General features: G+C 32.4%; 2 protein-coding genes across 2 annotated transcripts in view; one reads left to right on the top strand and one right to left on the bottom strand.

Annotated features, from left to right (window-relative positions):
* LOC136417460 (cathepsin L-like proteinase) overlaps positions 1-18,046 on the top strand; it is a 201,437-nt gene that overhangs the window by 26,479 nt on the left and 156,912 nt on the right. The window lies entirely within an intron of this gene.
* Positions 7,221-7,648, bottom strand: LOC136417370 (transcription factor ces-2-like). The gene has a single exon (XM_066403039.1). It carries the CDS (start codon positions 7,629-7,631, stop codon positions 7,221-7,223), a length of 411 nt encoding a protein of 136 aa, XP_066259136.1. The 5' UTR covers positions 7,632-7,648.

Raw genomic sequence — 18,046 nt, 5'->3', positions numbered from 1 at the left:
AACTTGTACTAGTCAAAATAGATCATTCGTGGTAAAGATAAAGGTCTGTTTATCATCTCGCCTAAAAACATATGGAGGTGCGAATAGGATGATAAAAGGATGTAAGCGTGGGAAGAATGTGGAAGGTATGGTGACAGGCTTTTTGGAAGAAAAGCAGATGCACCCGGGGTGACCCTCACGCATCAAAAAGGGATTCATTCGATTCCCGATTCTAGAGAAATAAAGAAGTACCACCTAAACTTGTGTTTTTGTTTCTCTACGAGTTTGGAAGATCTGACATATATATCAAATAACTGAAGAAAATGCAATAAAAAGGTGTACTGAAAATGTCACAGTTTTATTCATGGAAAGTTTCTGCATAATTTTTGTATATACATTTTTTTAATACATTTACTTTTTTTTCTTCTGTAGAGGGCGCTGTGAATGTTGTTAGATAAAAACTTGAATATCTCGGGAACGGATCATAGGATTTACACAAGTAGTGGCTCGTTAGAAACAACTTTTTTTGCTCCATTCAAGGATGAGTCAGACAATCCATTTTGGTTCATGAAAATATCCTTAGACCATTAAGTCTGAAATTTTTGTAAATTTCTTGCAAATATTACATAGAAAGGTATATGTTTGATATTTTTGTTAGCAAGAGCATAAAATTTTACTTACATCCTGAAAATTTCAACTCGACATCTTTAGTCGTTTAGAAACTATGCCGGCTTTTACCCGGAATCTTTAGTAATTGGCCTTTGCGGCGCTCGCCATCTGCTGACGAATTTCGGCACTCAAACAATTTTTGAAGTTAACGAAAGAATAAGTTTAATGTTTTTTGTTCTCAAATTTCAAAAATCTCAAAAATCAAGTTTCAAATTGATTGTAGATGGCACTGCATTCGTTTGAATGAAAACAATCGCATTTATAGACTTTTATTTGTTTGTTTTGTTTTGTTGTTTTTTTGTTGTTTATTTTTAATGACGTACCAAATGTTCGAACTGTCGCCCATCGTTATAAATACACATGCGCAATTGCTCAGCGGTTGACGAAACAGCAGATTCTATTTCTGCCACGGAAATGCCACGTATGTAATTTTTTATTCTTCGAATCATGTCTTCCTTTGTGGTTCGTTTATTGACATAAACGAGCTATTTTAAGCTCCCCCATAAATAAAAGTCTAAGCAAGATAAGTAGGGGGACCTTTAAAAACAATTTAACGTTGACAAAATAAATCATTTGCATTATTGAATATAGTACCTAGGTGGTCATGGGAATAAACTGTCTCTCCTTATCCACCGGTTGGGAAACGTTATATCCAAGAATTGCCGAACATTATGAGAAAAATGGGCTGGACATTCATCTTGTTGAAAACACATATTTCGCCGAATTTCCAATGGTATTTTTTGTAATAATAGAGGTAGAGAATTCGGAAGAAAATCTAAATATCTGATTCTATTCAGTGCTTCATCGAAAATAAAAGGGTCAATAATTTGTCCACCCGATATACCGCACCACACATTAACATTCCATTTACCCTGGTTCTGCACTTCTTTTAACCAACAAGGATTGGTATGAGACCAGTAATGATTATTGTGTAAATTTACTTGACCGTCACTATGAAATATTGCTTCGTCTGTCCATAATAAATGAAATCAAAACCTTGAATTTTGTGCTATCACGTTGAGCATCCAATGACAATGATCCAACCGTCGGTTAAAGTTTGGAAAATTTAACATTTTATAGCGAATCATATGATATGGCTGCACCCTGAATATAAAATATAAATAAAGAATATGCGTAAGTTTCATTATATCATTGATGATATTACCTGTGATGTTTTAAAATTCTGTGGACAATAGTTCGAGGCAACCCCAAGTCACGACCAATTATTCTTATATTGATTTGAGGATCAAATTCGATATAAGCCAATACATTTATAGTACTGCTCCGGGCCAATTGAACACGAGAAAAACTAGTTGAATTGACTACTACCCAAATCGTGTCCTTATCTGTTCCCCCCTTACACCTACGCAAGAACAAGTTCCCGATTAATACCGTAAATAAATCAGTACGATATTGATAGGTATGGAGTGTAGACGGCGGTGGCAGCACTTCTAATAAAATACGCCAATCCCTAAAATGAACTTGGAATTACTTCTTTCATTCTTTCTTTGAAACGAAAGGATTTTCTTTAATTTATCGAGTTCAACAGGGTTCTAACGTGCACTTGGTGCAACACATCCCAATATCTCAAAATTATGAACAATCAAATGTAATGACGACAACGAGGGAATTGGTCTATTTTCTTCCCGAAACATTTCCGAAAAAGATTGCCTAATTTGGCGATAAATCTGACCTTGATAATACCATTCAATAATTTGGACTTTTTCAGAAACACTATAAGTAGTCGGCATATTTAAAATAAATTTTTCGTTTCTACTCAAAGAAAAATACCTTACCGTTCCTTTACCTTTGATAATTCGAAGTATAGTAACTGCTGGCGACCCGGCTCCATTGGGCTTGGAGCATTATAGTAGGAAGAAACTTGGTGTCTGTCAATTTGACTGGTTTTTCTCCTGGTCGATTGGCCCGGAACAGTACTTTCTAATAATTTCGTCATTTCTACTTCTGCGATATCGACGATATATAGAAGGGTGAATCGTACCGGTGGTTCTCCAACGATACGCCAAGTGTATAAAAGCACGTTTGTTGTAATGGTGTCTATGAGGGTACTGCATCACATACATACATATATTCTTGAAGATATGATCGCATTTTCCATACATTCGAAATATGTATACTCGTAACATGTCGAAAGAAATATACTAGCAGAGTCTTCGTTTCAAATGCGCCTTTTGAGAATTAACAATTAATAAAAAGAACAAACGCAATTGTTTTCATTCAAATGAATGCAGTGCCATCTACGATCAATTTGAAACTTGATTTTTGAGATTTTTTAAATTTGAAACCAAAAATATTAAACTTATTCTTTCGTTAACTTCAAAAATTGTTTAAGTGCCGAAATTCGTCAGCAGATGGCGAGCGCCGCAAAGGCTAATTACTATAGATTCCGGGTAAAAACCGACATATTTTCTAAACGAATGAAGATGTCGAGATGAAATTTTTAGGATATAAGTAAAATTTCATGCTCTTGCTAACAAAAATACCAAACACATACCTTTCCATTTGATATTTGCAAGAAATTTACAAAAATTTCAGACTTAATAATAAATTGTCCTCTAAGGGTATTTAAATTAACCAAAATAGATTATCTGATACATCTTTTAATGAAGCAAAAAAACCTCTTTCTAACCAGCCACCACTTGTTTAAATCCTGTGATCCATTCCCGAGGTATTTTATCTGACAACATTTGCAGCGCCCTCTATAGAAGAAAAAAATGTATATACAAAATTATGCAGAAACTTTCCATGAAAAAAAACTGTGACATTTACAATACACCTTTTTATTGCATTTTCTTCAGTTATTTGATATATTTACGTCCACTATGTAAAATACTCCACCTAGAGGTAAAGTTAGAAATTAAAAAAATATTTCCAGCATTTTCTCTTGGTCACTTTTGTTATACCATTTTTTGTTTCAAAGCTTCATCTTCAATAGTTTTAGAGATATAATCGGCGTCCTTTGTTAACGGGACACCCGGTACATATAGGGTATTGGGAATGGGACATGCCGAAACCTGAAATAGGGGACACTAAAATTTGACAATTGGATTCAATATTTCCTATATAAATATTGCGTGTTTCAAAATTACAGTGTGTTAAAGGTTGAAATTTTATTTTAAAATTCCTTAATAACTATTTGTGTTTTTGTAGTATCAACAAAAAATTAGTATAATTAAGTTTTGTAAGATGTCAAGTAAGAATTTTAATCTAATTTTTATGTAGCTCCTAGAGGGCACTAGTTACGACTCACTACTTCGGTATATTCAATATATTTGGTCATATTTTTGTATGAATGCAACTGAAGTCAAATTCTATTCCACATAATGAAAGAACGTTTATTTTTGCTTAAAAAAGGTATTCTTGTTTAATTCCGATATCTCTCTTCGTTTACAAGATTTTTACCCATAAGTTAGTTCGTGTCGTACCATTTCAAATGCTCAAGATAATATAAATGTTGATGCTGATTATTCTAAATGTGGAATATTTCTATGCATGAAGGAAGTATTCTATAGACCTTAAAATTGCGTGCACAGGAAGATGACTTGTGCCTAGGTTAGTTCAAATTTTCAATTGCCGTTTGACTTAATTTGAACTCAAGCAAAGCTTCACGTATACAGGGTGTTTTTTTTGATGTGCCTACCATTGCTATCTCCGAAACGGTGAGAGTTACAACTTCGATTAAATTAGCATAATTAGTAGTTTAAAAAGGGAAATAAAAAATAGTCTGATGATGAATTATGCGGGTTGAAACGTTAATAAATGTAAACATATTATACATGGGTCTGTCAGGAATAAAAAGCGCTTTCGAAATATGAAATAAAAATTCCAGGTCCCTATTTAAAATAATGAAGTTGATATCGATTACTTAGTTACTAAAAGTTGTACAATAACGTTCGATATGTCGTTTTGTAGAGAGTAAAAAGTTCTGAAACTTTGTAATTTAAACTTCTTTTTTGTCACAAATAGTATACGAAATACGAGGGATTGAAGTTTTGGACCATTTTCATACTTTTTCAAATATCTAGGAAACTACTGAAAATGTGGCAATCTTGCAGCGGTTTCCTTAATCAGCTTCATAAAAAGCCAATTTTGTCTAATTTAATCGAAGTTGTAACTCTCACCGTTTCAGAGATAGCAATGATAGGCACACAAAAAAAAACACCCTGTAAAACACCTACGCCAGTCAAATAAACGGTTGGAAATGCATTTAAAGTCCCATTTGTTGCATAAGTAATCTTCATGGACGAGAAAAGACGATGTTTTCTTTTGGCGAAACCAGTTTCTGACCTGATGAACTATTAAACAACCAAAATTATCGAAGAAACGGACAGTTTAAAATGGCGGATTGTCCACTAGAATAAGGGATATGTGGTAAACTTAGTCGAATTATATTCGATTAAACAAACTCCCAAAAATAATTTTTTACCTCCGGCATAATCACAAATATATATTTTAAAAATTCTCAATTGTCAAAATCCTTTTCCAAGTCAGAATGAATCAGATAGTACACGGCTTCATCAAAAATGTGGTTATTCTTGCCATATTCACTATTAATTCAATACTCATGTGATTGTTTGATGATAAGACGTAATGCTTTATAGTAAATAAATCAATATCAGGCTAAAGTTGATGTTGGAAAATAATCAAATTAGTCATATTACTTTAACCACTCATCCAATAAAAAAACAAACAGAAACTCGTTTTTATCATTGTTGGAAACATTTCATTTGCAAATAAGTTGTCATCTTTGTTGATATTTGTTAAAAATCTAACGTTTTTAAACATCAGTGCATTTGTCGGAGAAATAACCTAATGAAATTACCTAAATAAAAGTTTAGAGAAAATCCTTAAAGGATTTTTACTAGAGATAAATTCAGTAGTTCAGTTTATTACAGAGTGTGTCTATAATCAATGTTTGGTTTATATTTGAAATGCTTATTTTGAAGTTTATGGGAGTCATGCTTAGCCATAAAAGATAAAGAAACCGGTATTCAAATAACACTAACCTGAACTAATATAAAAATAACCCAATTCAGCAGAACCTTTCTTAAGTATAATAATTCGTCACGAGTAAAGTGTCATTTTCTTCAAAAATCGCAATAACCATCGGTGGCAACTTAGTAAAGTCAAAGAACCAACCTTCATTAAAATTCTGCAAGAAGGGTTGTAATTTTAAGACACACTTTTATTGCTTCGTCCGAATACCCTTAACGGAAGTATTCAATAGACGTGACTTTAGATTTAAGGCCATTATAAATAATTTATGACCATTTGATAGCAAACTGATGTCAAATCTATGCCAAAAGTATAATGAAGTTAAGCTTTTCTACATTTCAGACAATTTTACTCTAGAGCGCGTTCTCATGAAGAGACTGCCGCTTATTATAGTTATCAAAGTTAATTTTGCAAACAAACTGTGCATTAAGACGCTTAAGAGTAAGAGATGACTTTCTGAGATCTAATAAATCCTTAAGAATTTAATTTAAACATTAAATTTTTCACATTATAAAGATTAAAGAGAGAGGTTGACTCTTATGGAAAATATCTTGACACATTATAATATTGTGTAAAATCTACGGAAATGCAAAAAAATAGAAAGGCAAAAATGTAAGAAATATGAGAAAAACTTCAACGGTTACTTGACCCAAAGTCCAATAGGTTACTTGTTAGGCAACGAAATTTTTACTGATGGGCCGACATCAGAAGTCTGGAATAAGTTAATGAGTACTTCAGTAATCTAAGAAAGATGAATATGAACGACTTCATTTGAATGATTCAGATTCGCTCCTCTGGCGATTCAGACACATATGGACTTGAGGAAGTATTTGAAAATGAAAAACAAACAATGATATTTTGATAAAAACTAATATTGTTTTATTTTAGCTACCCATGTACGACATAACATAAGGTAACTGGGTACATATGTACTCGTATAACTGAAATCAAAATATATTAAAGTGCTGGAATATTTGTTACATGAAACGGAATATATAAAACTTAACGAACATATACAATTAATAAATAATACACGTATACATAATCACATTATATCACTATACAGTGTGGCGCACCGAAAAGTTTCCACTTCGGTTTTTATTCTTCTAAATGAATAAATAAAAACAGTCTCGGACGAGTAAACTTTAGTTTTCATGGGAACATATTTTTTACATATTTGCTCTTCTTTGCTCCAACCCCTGCGAAGGGGTGACTACCACTCTTAAAATTTGAGAAAAAATGGGAAGAAGGGAGAGTAATATCTTATTTTAAAGGAAATTGAATTCCCTTTGTTATGGGACCTTGTGTACACGTAATATCACTTTTTACATTCACCCTTACTAGTGTAATGTAAGAAAAAAATTTACACACTTTAAAGTATAATTGTGTAATGTAGGTGGAATACAGAAATAGACAAGAAGAACTTCCTTTCAGGAAGGTACTTCAAGATTCAAGACATTAAAAAATTTGGTTGTTTCTGGTAGAAGAAATCTCCGAAACATGGTACATCTTAACAGGATAGTAGGCCAATTCTGACTCGTTGGAGGTATTTCGGTTCACTTCTCTGTTGGGATAGAGTTACTGAAAACTCGATCTAACATTGCCGTAAGCCTCATCTTCTCTCTCTCCAGAGATGACAATTGATATGCGATTTTAACTGCATGTCCATTTAGAAATTTAACCCTAATAGCCGTCTCATCTTCTTTTATTTTCCTGGTCTCCCTAGATCTTTTGGCAGCCTCGTTGTTTTTTCTCCTCTTCTCTAAATATTCCTGGTCGTTCACTTTCTCAGGATTGACTAGAAAGTTCCGACACATGTTCCTATTGCTGCCACTCTCAGGAACACTTGCCATAATTCCGTCTTTCAATGTTTTAAATTCAGCCTCCAGAGCAGGATGCAGTGTGGAAACCGTCGGTTCTGTGCCTGTCTTAGTCAACGCCTTAAAAGGTCGTTTTGAAGGTGCCATAGGGGATAGATGTGATGTAATGGATTGGGATGGGGATGTGAGATAAGAATATGAGGACATTTGAGGTGGTATAATCATTGGCTTCCTAAGTATGTAAGAGTGTATGGTTAATCTTGGAACAGTGGAGGACGGACTAATTGGATGCACGCAAGATGGCGGTGTGTGGTTCTGGTACTCTATGTGTTTTGTTGCTACTTGGAGACCTGATCGAAGGTATGGGGTGTAGCACAGAGTTCCTGGGTATTTGAAGCTCTGAAACCCATAAGGATTAGAATCGAGGGGCATATGTTGGTGGGCACGCAATGGTCTTCCGAAAGCTTGAGAGTTTTCCTGGATTGAGTTCATCTGTTAGAAGCAATAACATGTTACTAAAGAACCTTTTACTGTTAATAAATATAACTTGTTAGTAAAGACATAAAAAGAAATCGTGTCTGATGAAAAATGTTGTGTTTTGGCAAAAAATGATGCAGGACAAAAATGAAAGAAAAACTTTATATAAATAACAGTGCCATTTCTTACCTTTCAATTAATTATCACTACTGTAGTAATAGTATAATCCCTAAGGTATAAATCTTTCTTTAGACCGAGAAGCACCCGAGAACCAAGTTTCTATTTTAAGATCTAATGCACAATTTCAGTATTAGTCCAAACATGATCTAAAACGAAATTCACAAGAATTTTACTTTTATTGGATGTCTTCTTTCAACTGAAGTAACAAAATATGGATGTCATGAGAAACACCAGAAAAATTTTTGAGCCTTAAAGGTGAATGAGCTGACCAATTGAATGGACCATGAAAAGAAGTGGGAGTAGGTTGCAGGTCTATACAGTTTTACTTAGAGTAATAAGTTTAAGAGTCCCTAATATTTTATTGATTATAATTCCGTGCAATATTGTATCTGGTTTTATAATCTCCTATAGGTGCCTGTACCTAAGTAACTCTTTTTTGTGTGTGTTTTTATCTGAAAGAAATATAAGTATGCAAAATTAAAATATATTTTTAATATTTCAGGTAAAATTCTTGAATTTTGAAGACGAAATGTGAATAAATGCTAAAAATTGTGCTTGAAAATAGATTTTATGTAAAAGTTATATGGGAACAAGACACGTACAGTGGATAAATTGAGAAAGTTATGCATTTTTTACCTTTGTAAAATGATGCTTTAAAACTTCAAATTTCCAATAGGTATTAACGAAGATATTGAAAAAAACAAAAATTTTGCTATATCGATTTTATTGTTTCTTATTGCTAACTAGAGAGATAAGCAAAAATTGTTTTTTACTTTGTGGAAATAGCATAATTGTTATTTTATATTTAAAAACTACTAAAGTTCCTAAATACAGCAATTGTTTAAAAAAAATTTATTAAAGTGCATACTTGTTTTACCAAAATTTTTACTTTTGCATTAATGAAAGGGCAATTTGCCAAATTGGTATGAATCGCGACCGGGAGCAATGAACGTTGTATACTATTTGCTCTCTCAACTTGATTGAGAATTCGTGAGCCTTGGTGTGGTAGCTAGATAAGCAGGCTGTCCGTGGGTATCCTTCCTGATTGCTAAGTTCAATCGTAAGAACTTGACTTGTCTTAGATGAGATGACGGACAGCTAAGTTGTTAGTTTTAAATTTCATTTTTATAGGTAATTATACTTAATTTTTTATTTTCACAGAAGAAACAATTAATCCTTAATTCCCTTATTGTTGTGTGTTATTGTTGAGCTCGTCTTCTTTTTTCTATTTTTTTTTTCATTGCTTAACTAAATTCTTTGAGTCTCTCCTTTAATCTTTTTTACATAACTGGGAGCTGATTGTCATTTCAATTCAGCTGGAAATTGGTAGGTCTTATTAAGTTAAAACTTCTCATTCTATTAGCAACACGCCCAATTTCCAAAAACTTTACACGTAGCAAAAAAATATATAACTTTAAGAGTGGTTGGCAGATTGAAAGAGAACAACGAAAAAAATGTCATATCAGGACAAAGTTCCACAAAAAGAATATGAATAATTAATTCAATTATTCAATTCACTAGGAGCGGGGACAACTAAGGGAAACTATAGGTATTATGGGCATTCTGAACACGTTACCACCATTACCGAACAATACAACAAATGAAAAGTATCGGTAATTTAGTTTAGATTAAATTTTAGTTTATTTTGAATTAGATTAGAAGATGTGTGATCTCAAAAGTCATTTTCAATCATTTAGCCAATCTAATTGAGATATACTGTTAGAGTAGAATAATGGCCTCAATTTCCAGCGCCTTACGATTTTCTTTAAAAGCATAAGAAAATGTTTATAGCTGAGACTCTATTCTTGAAATTGACAAACATCACTCATGAGGAAGGACGTAAAAACGGTCAAAATCAATTACGGCTACATGCCTCACCAAAATAAAACACATGTAATTTTAGCGTTATTACCCATATACAGGGTAGACTAATGAAAATTGTGCTTATTGACCCATCGATTTTTTATTCGAGAGAGATAATTTTTATTGTATTTTCAACCTCTAAACAGGGGTGACAATTACTCCCAAAATTTAATTGGAAGTGGTGTCGAGTGATATCTCATTTTAAAGGTAGTTGTACTCTGATTATAACCTCCCAGTTTGAAATGACTGCCATTACCCCTGTTGATATGATAGCTTATCAAAGCCTATGGGAAAAAAGCTTTTAGATAAACATTTATTTATAACAATAAGAGCTGCAAATTTCATAAGGAGGGTAGGAAGAGCTTTAAAAGTGAAATATCACAAAATTGTTTTGACGGAAGGGAGTTTTATTCTTAATCATATAAGCGCCACAAAATTAGACTCAAAATGTTATGTAACATAAGACAACACTTTGAACAAAATTTATTTTATTGTATGAAAGTAAGTGGCACTCATTTCCGACATTTAATAGATTGATCATAAAAGTAATGTGAATACTTTTTTTTCATTTACCTTAGTCTTTTAGGAAAAAAAATACAAATAAAGAAATGTAGCCTTTCAAATATGAGGGGTAAAATTCATCACCAATTCAGTAATATCTCACGCTTAAAGATCTTCCTACTCTCATTTTGAAGTCTGCAGCTCTTATTGTCATAATTTAATTATTAACTGTAGTCTGCCCAGCAAAAAGGTGCAATTTACTTGTCAGAGCCGTACTCTGGACTAATTTAAGTTATAAAAAATGAATGAAAGTTTTGTATTATTTTTTATTTATATTATGTATAACTTAGAGTACAAAACTATTCATAATACTAAGTTATTTATATGTGAGGACATAATAGGAATATAATAAATTTATTAATAATTTGAAAAAATAAGAGTTCTTACAAACGTTCATATTCTGAACTGCTGCTGCCATCATTGGAATTGATAACGAATCGTTCTACTGTTGTTTCAATTATATCATCCAAGTCCCACATTTTCTTGCACATGCTGGAAGCATCTCCGCCATTTTTCAATTGTTATTTGACTCTCTGCTTCTTGTAACATTTCTCTAACATCACTTATTTTAAATGTAACATTTTTTTCTGCACTGAAATTTTTTACGTCGACCCAAATAAGTTCAATGGGATTAAGTTCGCAATGATATGGTAGAAATCGAAGTATAATCATATTGTAAGATTTTGCCATTTCATCAATAATATACTTGGTAAATTTTTTCTTTTGTTCTTTAACAGTAGATAATAATCCAATTTTTAACATCGTTTCTTCAAAAACTATTTCTTTGGAGCGTAACCATTCTTGAATATCTGCGTTCTTCATTGCAGGGGAAGAAATTTTTTTATTGTGATAGCACATTTGAAAACCAGCTTTCGAATGATGGTCTATCCATTTCTTCATGGTAATTGCCAGTTTTCTTTAACTTAAATACCCAAAGTCTATCAGACACAAAACCTTTTTCACTACCAATGTGGCAAATAATGGGCTTTTGTCCCTTGCCTGAAGGATTTTTTAAATCAGTTGACAATCCGCTTAAGAAGACCTGTTTGGTTGAACCAATCAACTCGTCCATCCTTACTTTTGTGTGTGTGTGTTCAGCATTTACCCAGGTTTCATCCAAGTAATAGACTTTCTTATTTTTACGTCTGTAACATCTAATTTACTTGAAGAAATCTTTGCGCTAAAGAATTATTTGATTTTTATCCATCAGCATACTATTTGTACCATGCTTTTTGAATCTGAAATTTAATGCCTTCAACAACAAATGAAATGACGACCCTTTAAAAGTTGACAGGTCATCATCATCATTGACTTCTTTCAGAACCTTATTGGTGGTAAGCATTTCGTTATGGAAGAAAAATTGGTGCACTTTCCTTCGTATTGCATTCTTATCAAAATCATAAACTAACTCAATAATGCATGGTTTCTTCAGCACTTTCCATGGTTCATGGAAAATGTGAAATTCTTTGTGTTCATTACAAACTTTGTAAACACTACACTTGAAAACCCCAGATATTCCAGCCACTCAATGCATCACTTCATCTATAATCAGTTCAGGATGTTCACTCAGGCTGTTCTTATAATTATTCAATATGACATTCTTCATTTCCACAGTTAAATGTGATTTTTTTACCTCTTCTTTAATGGAGAATCAATCTGAATACCTAGCATTTTTGAGGGAACTTCCTTATCTGCAGTATCCGTTAAGGTTGAGAACATTTTCAGATAGTCACTTTCTCAGAAACGTAGACAGACAGTGTCAGAGACTTTTTTGATCAATTCCAAATACGATCTTGTAAATAATTTGTAACCAACGAAACACGTTACCATGGGTCACAAGATATTTACATTTGCTGCATCTTTCTGCTGGATAGCGTATAAAAACTTTTTTTCCCACAAATTTAGACAAGCTGTCATATCAACGAGGATAATTGCAGTGACTTCAAATTTGGAGGTTTTATAGGATACAACTACCCCTAAAATCAGGTACCACTAGACATCCCTTCCCATTCAAAAAATAATGGAGTTAATTGTCACCCCTGTTCAAGGGTTGAAAATACAGTTAAAAATTATCCCCCTCAAATTAATAATAGCGTTCGTACACATTTTCATTTTAAACATTGAAAATCGAGGTACAAAGTTTTCGTTGAGCCACCCCGTACATAGTTAGATGATTTGCTTCACAAATTTATGAGCATAAAATCAGTTTAATGTCTCAAAAATATAATGAATCTGCATTAAAAGCTCCCTTTTCCGTGCCCATATGTTCTTTCCTAGAATATCTAATTTGTGGAAGCGGAAGGATGAAGTGTGGCTCTTAATATCTTCCAATTTAGATTTCTATTTATTGGACGTGGATGGCAAAAGGGGATCAGACCGTTATTTCATCTATCAAGTGGATGAGTCACAATGAATAATACCGTTTGGGGGCGAGGAAGGGTTGACACACATTCGTTCATATTGTGCTTGAGGCACATGAATACATGTTGGCCAATCTCGTTGCCATTTGAATTACGAGAGATTGTGATGGATTGGTGAGGGGATCTTGTAATTTTCATATCCTACTAGATTATAAGCATATTGAATGCATTTTTTAATATTTTTCCGTTTGGTGATTGAGTTGATCAGTTACATCAGAATGAGTGTTCTATCGTAGATCTCCACATTTGTTAAGTCAAAACGTGAGTCTAGCAAAAGTATATTGACAAATAACAACAAACTATTTGAACAATCTCTCGTAACTTCTTTTATTATAACATTTCTATAATTTAAATTTTGAATTTTTAACGTTTACACAGAAGAGCAATGAATATGAACAATTCATATTCACTATACTTTTGCATAAACCATGAACATTAAAAATTTACGTTATTTTACTCAAAAAGTGAAACTTTCACAATTGTGTATAAAGTCGTCCACCTCAAGGGTAAACGCAATAATAACACTGGTAAACAAAAATTTACTTTTTTTGTGTGACATGGATAAAACAAAGTGTTTATTATGAAAAACTCGCCGAAAAAGTCGAAACTGGCCTTAGATTTTTTGTATCACCCACAGTTTTTTGCTATAGGACGTTATACAGGGTGTCCCACAAGTGTTTCATTATATTTCAGTGAGTAATAGTACATTGAAAAATAATATGACTCCCCATATAAATCATATTCCAATAATGCTTCATTAAGAAGATACAGGGTGTTAAACTTAACTTAAAAAATCCAACTTTTATTGATATATTCAAAACCGTTTGAGATATGTAAGTGAAATTTGACACGTTTTGAGAGTTAATGTAGACGCATTTATTTATGCAAAAAGGCTATTTTTCATTTCACCAGTGGCGTGCGTACGGACACCACTCAGCACATTGTTAAAGAAAAAAATGGTGTGCCACTGCTTTTTATCAAAATAAAAATTATTTTTAGAAGTTTAATTTCATTTAGAAGAGAAATGCTCACTTGACTCTTTTTCGTCCGACGCATCGTTTGCCAGTAAAAAATTGAATACCGTCTACATGCACAAATAGTATGCATATCCGCAAGTTTAACTAATAATAACGATTAACTTAAATTCAGATAGCTGCTGTCAAGTACTTGACGTATTATGATATGCGTTGTTATGACTACCCTACAAATTAATGTATTGTCATTAAATAAGAACTTTTTATAAATATTTTATTGAATGTATAATTTTTTTCAATTGTGTTAATTTGTTTAACTTAATAAATTAATTATAATGGCTCAATTTACATCAGCTGAACTTGCGGATATGCATCTTATTTACGGAATGGCAAATTGTAATGGCGAGCTAAATTATGTCTTGAACAAAATGGCCACCAATTTGAACAATTTCTGTAATATTACGGCAAATAAATAATATTTAAAACACACTTAATATTATTAAAACCATTTAGAGAATATCGTGCATATAGACGGTATTCAATTTTTTACTGGCAAACGATGCGTCGGACGAAAAAGCGTCAAGTGAGTATTTCTCTTCTAAATGAAATTGAACTTCTAAAAATAATTTTTATTTTGATAAAAAGCAGTAGCACACCATTTTTTTCTTTAAAAATGTGCTGAGAGATATCCGTACGCACGCCACTGGTGAAATGAAAAATAGCCTTTTTGCATAAATAAATGCGTCTACATTAACTCTCAAAACGTGTCAAATTTCACTTACATATCTCAAACGGTTTTGAATATATCATTAAAAGTTGGATTTTTTAAGTAAAGTTTAACACCCTGTATCTTCTTAATGAAGCATTATTGGAATATGGTTTATATGGGAAGTCATATTATTTTTCAATGTACTATTACCCACTGAAATATAATGAAACACTTGTGGGACACCCTGTATATAAATTTAACGATAAGTGTATTTTACTATTAATTTTAAATGTAGATCAAAATGTAATTTTCGACATTTTACGGCGCCATTTTGTTTCTGGAGTATACCTTAATAATGACTAGCAATAATCAGCAAATAACGTGACACTCGATTTGCCTTGATATCGTTTTTTCATGGCAGAAATGTCTTGGTGGAACCATTCCCCATGCTCATCACTTACTGCTCCCAAATTTGCGGGGAAGATATCGAGGTAAAAATTCCAAAAAGTAAATTTTGAGAGACATGATATACCCCATTTCTTCATAAGCATTAAGTAGTTTACTCATAATATCTGTATAATTGCCAGCTTTCACGTTTCCAAGAAAATTCATAACAATGGATTTAAAAACGCTCCAAGTTCATAATTCTATTTAGCATATCCATCAAGCTCCATTTAGCATATCGTCATATATCTCATCTTTTATTATTTCCTTTATTCGTGGACCCACAAATATGCCCTCTTTAATTTTTGTCTCACTAATTGTAAGCCTCAGAAATGTTTGTTTTAGATCCAAGAACTCTCTTCTATTCTGATCATTTGCTTTAACAAAATTCTTCATGAGTCCCAATTTAATTGGTAAAGGTGAAAGTAATACTTTTTTGGGATCAACTAGTGATTCATTTGTAACGTTTTCTAGTTCCAGGGTTAGTACGTGATGGATGGCGATTCCTTTTGTACACAATAATGATCTCATGCACGACTGTCCCATTTGCAAAAGAAACAGCAGTATTTGGAATACCCCAATTGCATTCTAGTGTTCAACACATCGAAAATACAATAAAATATAATAACCGATTCGGGAACCGGTTTACTAATAAACACAATATGATAGAGAAACGTATATTGAGCCTTATGAATAAAATTAAAGCAATTGCTGCAAGCACAAGCTATTCAGTAAAGGTGATTGCTTAAAAAGAAACTGCTTAGCAGAAAAGCAAAAGCTTGTCGATGATATAAATAAAAATCCTAAGCTATTGCTATTTTTAAAGCATTTGCTTTTTACCTTTTAAATAAATACTTTATTTAACAACGGCCAAAGATGTTTATTACGTTCCAACTCGAATTCCAACTACCAATATAAAATCCTTCTAGAATGCATATTTTCTTGTTAAAAAGATTCATCTTAAATGTAAAGAGCAAAGTAGTTTCAACATTATCAATCGTGAGTTCAGAATAATTTGAGTAACACGGTGGAAGAAAACGAAAGTGATTTTTCAAGTAGTGAAGAATGTGCAGAAGTGGTAAACAAACAGCTTTTGTTTGTAAGAAAATTAAAAAAAAAGATCATTTTCAACAAATCACAAACACTAGATAGGGAAAAAGCAAAAGAAATCGCACTTATAACGATAAGAGACTAATATAGTGAAATTTTCAATGAAAACCTTACAAATAAACAGGTGTCCAAAAAAATAAGAAACATGAAGGGCAAAGTAAAAAAAAAAATTGATATAAACTAAACTGGCAACAAACCTATTAACTACAAAATATGAGAAAATAGCTAATTGCCTTTCTGGAAGTTTAACTGAATCCTTTGTTTGCAGAAGTATCAGGTAAACAAGGTTGGCTTTTATATTTGAAATGTTTGAATGAATTAATTATTATTTAAAACTGCAATGTCCATTGGAGTGCATAAATGTTCGGACGCCTCAGAGACATCTTCAACGAAATCAGTACTTCCAGTTCCAACATCAACACCCTAACTTGTGAAGAAACAAAAACTTACTGTTTCGAATTTGCCAACGGATGAAACAAAAAATTTATCGACCTTTGAGTTGCAACGCCTCGTATTATTAAAACAATTAAAATTAATACGAATGCAACAAGAACAAGAACAAAGGCGACGTAATTGGAACAGCCCAACATTAGAAAAAAACCAAGAAGGAAATATTTATTTAAATTTATGATTTTTTTCTTCTTAACATAATTATATAAAATCTATTAATTTTCAAATAAACATCTATGTTAACTTCACTTTAATCAAACAGTCCATTAGTAATTACTTCTCACTTTTGCTAGCCCGTGCGACGTATTATACTAAAGTTAATACGTTCATGGTATTTATTTTGTTAAATTACGTCACTTTGTTGATTTGCGTCATCATTGCCTTCATCAGGCAATTAAAAGTCAACATCTTTTAAAAATTTGCCCATATTATGCAGAACAACGCAAAAAATAAAAATTGAAGAGATTTTTTTAATCTTACTATGTACTTTATATTGAAGAATAGGAAATCTTGCTTTCAATTGTCCGAAACATCGTTCAATTATAACTCGTTCTCTATTAAATATCCTGTTATAATGTTGCTAGGCAGGTGCTGCAGGGTTTCTCTACGGTGTCATAAGCCAAGGGGTTATACTGTAGCCGTCATCTCCTAGTAATAGGCAATCCTCATTGGTATTTTTTAATAACTCATAAATATTAGAGTTTTTCAAAATTCTATTGTCGTATACTAAACCTGGCCACTGATAATCTATACTTGTAAACATTTCTAGTGCGTTTCTATCCTATATAGTGCGTATCTAATCCTTTTCTATTTACATACTCGTCATCAAACTGTCTAAAATTGGGAATTCTAATATGTGTACAATCAATGATACCAATAGCATCTGGAAATTTATATTTTTCAGACCATACTGTTTTGGCTTTAATAATTTCCCTGGGTGTTTCGGGAAAATGAGTCCAACTATCTGCCTTACTCAAAACTCGATCCACAACATATGTATAAGTTTTGGAAACTGTTGTTTAATGTAGACCATTCTCTTCAGCGACTTCATTTTGAAAACTTGGATCTGCTACAACACGAAGGGAAATTTTCATTTGTTCTACTGCTGACAATGCACCACCACGTTTTTCAACGGTATCATCCAAAAAATAATTGGCCAGTCACTCAACGTTTTCGTAATTAAAGCGATACAACTTTTTATAGTTATCAACTGCACATTCTTTTCGCGGTTTATAATTTTTTACCTTACGAACGTTCATAAACATTGCCATTTTTGAAATAAACGAGAGATAAATAGGTAATTAAAACTACTTTTACAAATTTAAGGATGGGACTGCGTGGACTTGCATATTTATAAGTAATTGCTTTATTAGC

The sequence above is a fragment of the Euwallacea similis genome, chromosome 28 (assembly GCF_039881205.1).
Source record: "Euwallacea similis isolate ESF13 chromosome 28, ESF131.1, whole genome shotgun sequence".
Classification (NCBI taxonomy): Eukaryota; Metazoa; Arthropoda; class Insecta; order Coleoptera; family Curculionidae; genus Euwallacea; species Euwallacea similis.
Note: the sequence above shows the minus strand (reverse complement) of the source record. Positions and strands in the feature narration are given on the sequence as shown.